The sequence below is a fragment of the Sardina pilchardus genome, chromosome 14 (assembly GCF_963854185.1).
Source record: "Sardina pilchardus chromosome 14, fSarPil1.1, whole genome shotgun sequence".
NCBI classification, from domain to species: domain Eukaryota; kingdom Metazoa; phylum Chordata; class Actinopteri; order Clupeiformes; family Clupeidae; genus Sardina; species Sardina pilchardus.
This window is the reverse complement of record NC_085007.1, coordinates 27,950,577-27,956,697: the sequence shown is the minus strand read 5'-3', so window position 1 is coordinate 27,956,697 and position 6,121 is coordinate 27,950,577. Positions and strand designations below refer to the sequence as shown.

Below are 6,121 nucleotides of genomic sequence, written 5' to 3'. Positions count from 1 at the left end.
CCACCGCAACAACATTATGAGTGATTTGACATTGAAGTCCATGATGTACCAATACCATTAAAGCTGAAGCCCCTCATGCCAGCGTACGGTATGACTCCAAAAGGAATGTGTCGCATGCTGGCTTCCCATGGCAACAGCAGAGCGGCACAAAAGAAGAGCATGCCTTTGTGTTGGGCGCATCTCTCATGCAAAGCTCAGGATCTTTGGGTGATGGCGACATCCTCTCCTCCTCTCCTCCTCTCCTCCTCTCCTCCACTCCTCCTCTCCTCCACTCCTCCACTCCTCCGGCTTGGCGTAATGGTGGGGGAGAGGAGGGAGGGTGCTAGTGTGCTGGCAATGCATTTTTTGAAGAATGGCTGCTATCAACGCGCTTGAGTTGAGTCACATGACCCGCTGAACTGAAAGCCGAAGTGACAGTTGCTTAGCAACGGCGCACAAAAAGTATATATATTTTTTTTGGAGGCAAACTCTGTTTCTATCTGTCACAAACTTGCTAATTACTGCCCTTACGACCCGCAATCTCTGCAGATCTTTTTTAGGCATTCCATTTGTGGGGGCACTCCAAGCCTACATTCAGATGTTTGGAATCTGAATTTCTTCTGGCATTGAGCATTCCTAAACGCTATGGTTGTGTCTGTAGGCTACCTGCGTTGACACGGACCTGGTCACTCAACAACATAATGCGAGCGCTACTGTCATTCTCGGTCTCGGCACAGCCATTGTTCAGTGTCCACTCCTCATTTCTGAAGCCTTTTTTGTCCTGTTCATATAAAAATGATGCGATTGAAGAGATTGAATCAACTCATAGCACACTTCAGTTAACCTAAATGGACCTCGCTTGGGCAGAGAGAGAAGGGGAAAGCACTACGCCAGACGGAGAAAGACGACAACGTGGAGAAACATGTTCCACCAGAGGTAGAACTGTAAATAAGAAACAAGAGAGAATCTGAAATATTGGCAGAATTTAGAGACGGGGAGACAGTGAGGAAAAGGATACAATATGGACGGCAAGGGTGCCTCTCATTCGTCTTTTATACATCCTCCCTTCCTTCCTCGGTCCTCGTCCTCACTGATCTACATAAAGAATGATGGGGCGGCAACAATGGGATAGTATCCCGTGTTAGTTATAGATCAGTGGGAACAAGCCTGGAGGACCGAGCATCGAGGATCGAGGAGAGATGTTGAGAGGCACTAACCTGGCTAGTGCCTACTACTTCTCAAATGAGACGTGATCTGGCAACCAAACCTTCATTTTCTCACGGATGTCTATCAAATGCGTCTGTGCATAGCTCATCATCGTCTTGCTTTCCCCCCTGTTCTGTGATTGGTCCCCTATCTCAGGCAAAAATTAGAGCGGTAGTTTCCAGACTGCCTTAGCCGCGTGAATGAAATCGCGCGCAAGGCAGCATGGGAACACCCAGGCTAGAGAGGCACCCCAAGAGACGAGACAATCAGGGTGGCCAACTGTAAGTGTTCCCCTGTGTTGCTGTGTGCTGTGCTCAGGTGTGGCCAACTGTAAGTCTTTCCCTGTGTTGCTGTGTGCTGTGCTGAGGTGTGGCCAACTGTAAGTGTTCCCCTGTGTTGCTGTGTGCTGTGCTGAGGTGTGGCCAACTGTAAGTGTTCCCCTGTGTTGCTGTGTGCTGTGCTCAGGTGTGGCTAACTGTGTTGCTGTGTGCTGTGCTCAGGTGGGGGACCAGATGAAGCTGCTGCATAACTGCTGGAGCGAGCTGCTGGTGCTGGACTACGTGTCCAGGCAGGTGCAGCACGGCAAAGAGGACAGCGTGCTGCTGGTCACCGGCCAAGAGGTGAGTCCACGCTGGCCCATACTGAGGACACGCTCCCTAAGGCCCGATTCACACCAGAGATTCCCGACGCGACGAGACTGAGAGTTGCAGCGGTGTGAATTAGAAGTTGCACATAGTTGCAAGCCGTCGCAGAGCATTCAGCATGTTTAATCGCAGTTGCAAGGTTTTAGAACATCACGGCTCGTCTCGTCTCGTCAGGAATCTTTGGTCTGAACCCTACTTATCACACGTGGACATATATATACAGGGACAAAAGCATATAGAGAAGAGGGGGAAAGCACACTCCATTACATACGCACACAAACACATATACACACACACACTGAGAGAGAGAGAGAGAGAAAAGCTTAATATTGGTCCTGACTTACTTGCACAATTTTCGTGCACCTGCTCCTCTAAAAGATCATGTCCTCTCTCTTTCTCTCTCTCTCTCTCTCTCTCTCTCTCTCTCTCTCTCTTTCTCTCTCTCACACACACACACACACACACACACACACACACTAGCAGACTCTTAGTCACCCTGGCCACTGACCCAGTGAGTGCTAAGTGAGTGTGTTTTGTCTGGCAGGTTCAGATAGCGCACATGGCAGCGCAGGCGGGTGCCACCCTGGCCAGCCTGGTGCAGAGGGGGCAGGAGCTGGTGGGGAAGCTGCAGGCCCTCCAGGTGGACCGCCGAGAGATCGCCTGCCTCAAGTTCCTCATCCTCTTCAACCCCGGTGAGTGGACAAGAAAACAGGCGAGGTTAACAGGTGGATTAAAGATAACAAAAAGGTGCAAGTTCTTAGATGTCAAATGTTCTCCGATGTTCCTAGTGGATTACTATGTACGAGAGTGAGGAGATTTATTTGTTTGATCATATTTCATATTTTACTTAATTTATATGAATATTGATGATTTAGATACTGATCATTTCTTTTTTAACAAAATTATGCAAAAATGTCCACACATCACTGCGTCCTCCATAAACTATAAAGTGTCCGTGAGTGTAAAGCTTCTCTGTTGCCAACTGGCATTGAGTTTCCACCCTCTGATGCTGATATTGTCTGGGAGTATATCAGTTGCTTTGCCTGGCTATCACCATACTGAGCTCAATCTTTTAAGATTGAACGCTAGTATGGGGAATCTGCGCTTTATTTCTACTGCTCTTCATGAATTTCCCCTTGGGGATCAATAAAGTATCTATCTATCTATTTATCTACAAGAATTATGATCAATGGGCATAGTCCAGATTCGCCCGTAGGCCAGGCAGGGTTCACCCAGCCTATCAGTTACTGATAATTACTAAATGGGCTCATTATCACCCTGCGCCTAAATAGTCAGCGCAAGTGAGATGTACCTTGGACGTCGGTATAGAGCCCCTCTCACCTGTATGTCATTACACTTTACAGCGGATAAACATGTTTTTAATGTGTCTAGACCTCCCATCAGTAGGCTACATCAGTGTCTCCTTTGAAATGATATTAAAAAAGATTCAATATTTTTCAATTTGAGGTTTGACCCTGAGTAATTATCTGCTGAAAAGATGGACATTGAATTGATTTCTCGGCGTGATAACGAGCGTGCATAGCCATATGCCAAATTATCTCCTCATTGTGCGCTCAGAGGCTAAACGCTTTGTCTAGATTGAGTCACTCTGTGAGCAGGTAATGGCCTTAATTAAAATTAGTGGCTTCCTGAATAGACTGTGTTTACAAAGGCACCGAGGTGCCCTTCATCCATAGTCACCCTCAATGGAGATTTAATGGATTGACCCGCCGCTCGTTCGCCTCCCGACTGACACTCGTATGTGGGTCCAGCGCATTTGCACAGCGTAGGGAGGGGGACTGGCCTTTTATCATCTGCCTTCTCTTAAGTGATGGCAATTTAGTGGGACTCTATGAGGAATAAAAGCTGCTTTTAATAATGAGAGTGCTTGAGAGGGCTCAGCCAGAGCTCTAACTGTTTGTGCTAGTGTGTGTGTGTATGTGTGTGTGTGTGTGTGTGTGCGCGCGTGTGTGTGTGTGCGTGTGTGTGCACATGTGTACCTGACCTGTTTGTGTGTGTGTGTGTGTGTGTGTGTGTGTGCGCGTGCACGTGCGTATGTGTGTGTATATATGTGCACATAGTGCATCCATGTGCCTGTATGCTTTGTGCCGATGGGTTCAAAGGTGCATGCAACACAAACCCATTTTCCCTCTCAGTCTCTGTTGAGCTCCCTTCTTGGAAGCACAGGGAGGCTTAGTTAATACCTCTGTGTCTCTGAATGCAGGCCTATTGTCCAGGCCTGAGCATTTGCCCACATATGAGAAGAACAAATGTATTTTTTTTTCTCCTACCTAGGCATTTTAAAAGCCGCTGCTAATTCACACAATGAAAACCTGCACACAGATCGGCATGCGTCCCCTGCCCACTCTCACTTTAGAGACGCTCCCTCCCTTCCCTCCCGATCTCCTGCGCTCACTACAGCACTTGGTGCTTTGTCTCTCCGTTTGCTTCTCTGCATCACTTACTCCACAGTCGTGTGAAGAATTTCAGCTGTCTTGAACACGCCATTGTGTCTGCGGCGACACTCTTCCTTGGATAGTATTTGATACGGCACTTCTTGAGGTGTCTAGTGACATAACGAGAGAGTGCGGTCCAAAGCTAACCGGTTAGCATGCATACATGAGTGAATATCTGGGCACAGAGCATAGGGATTTTTTTGACATTGCATCAAAACGGCTGTTTTTCCATACTCAATTTTTTATTTTCAGACCATTTTGAAATGTTTAAATAAAAAACATAAATGTTTAAATAAAAAAACACAATAAAACAATGTCTTAATAAAAAAACAAAACCTTAAACCTCTGAACCTCGTGGTAAACATGTCTCTCTCTCTCTCCCCGCTCCTTTCTTGTGGCCGCAGACGTGAAGCTGCTGGAGAACCAGGCGTTTGTGGAGGGCGTGCAGGAGCAGGTGAACGCAGCGCTGCTGGAGTACACGCTCTGCAGCTACCCGCAGTTCCTGGACAAGTTCAGCCAGCTGCTGCTGCGCCTGCCCGAGCTGCGGGCGCTGAGCGCCCAGGCGGAGGACTACCTCTGCTACAAGCACCTGAGCGGCGAGGTGCCCTGCAACAACCTGCTCATCGAGATGCTCCACGCCAAGAGGGCATGCATCTAACACTCAGACTCAGCACCAGGCCAGGAGCAAACCCCCCAGCCCTGCCCCAACAACCAACCCCTGTTCCATCCAACACTTTCAGTTATGAAACACACCCCTAAACAGAATCCTTATCCACCACCAACCAAACCATACCATGAGGAAGAATGTGTGCGTGTGTGTGTGTGTGTGTGTGTGTGTGTGTGTGTGTGTGTGTGTGTGTGTGTGTGTGTGTGTAAGAGAGAGTGTTTGATAGAAATAAAGAGAGATTATCATTACGCACGGTAACTGAGAGTGCTATTTTGCCATAGTGTCCCGTCCTGACAAAAAGGCATAGCAGTGATTGTGGGCTAAAGCATAAACAGACATGGGGTCCACAATGGGGCGCTGCCCATATTCATCAGCACTGAAGGACAGGCTCAAGTGAAATACGACCTGGTAGATTCAGCAGGAGAGGCTCGTTTAGGCATTATTTACGCGCCCTTGAGATCCTTTCAGTGAGGTTTGCACTGGATGGGAATTCTCTTAACACATATGCTGACATTCAACGACACAGCAGACCATTTTTGAGAAAGGGGTGAGAGAGGGAAAGAGAGAGAGGGAGATAGAGGGAGAGAGATAGAAAGACGAGGCATTATTTGTGATATTTGTGATTTTTCTGCCAAGAATCTCTGAAACCTCTCAGCAGCAACAAAAGGTTCCGTACTAGAACGTACTAGAATAGACCTTTTGCCATGTATAGAAGAGCACAGAAGCTGTTTGCTCTAACAGATCACTGTGTTTAATGTGAAAACTGCAGTTACTTGCCAAATGGCTGAAGTGTGTGTGTGTGTGTGTGTGTGTGTGTGTGTGTGTGTGTGTGTGTGTGTGTGTACGCGTGCGTGTGTGTGTGAGTGCATGCATGTGTGTATGCGTTTGCAAGTAGCTACAGTATGAAACTAAACTTTATTTGTATAGACCTTTTCGCACCAGCGTCACAAAGTGAGTGTGTGTGTGTGTGTGTGTGTGTATGATCTGGAGTGAAAGAGACGCACGTCATGGGCCCTCCTACGCACGGTGCATCTCTGCCTCATGAATGGACAGAGGTGGCCACTCACTCAGCCTGCTGATGAAAAGCTATCAGCGGTCAATGGAGTCTGTGGCCAAGTGCAAATATGAGCACAGCTAATTTGAAAGTGACAACATTTGCAGCATGAATG

At 47.7% G+C, this 6,121-nt stretch overlaps 1 protein-coding gene across 1 annotated transcript in view; it reads left to right on the top strand.

Annotated features, from left to right (window-relative positions):
• The window catches only part of nr5a1b (nuclear receptor subfamily 5, group A, member 1b), an 11,624-nt gene extending 6,577 nt beyond the window's left edge, over positions 1-5,047 (top strand). Inside the window, exons 5-7 of the mRNA XM_062554054.1 lie at positions 1,686-1,805; positions 2,374-2,521; positions 4,690-5,047. Of these exons, the coding sequence (XP_062410038.1) occupies positions 1,686-1,805; positions 2,374-2,521; positions 4,690-4,943 (522 nt within the window). The 3' untranslated portion in view covers positions 4,944-5,047. The remainder of the gene's footprint in view (positions 1-1,685; positions 1,806-2,373; positions 2,522-4,689) is intronic.
• Positions 5,048-6,121: the final 1,074 nt, after the last annotated feature.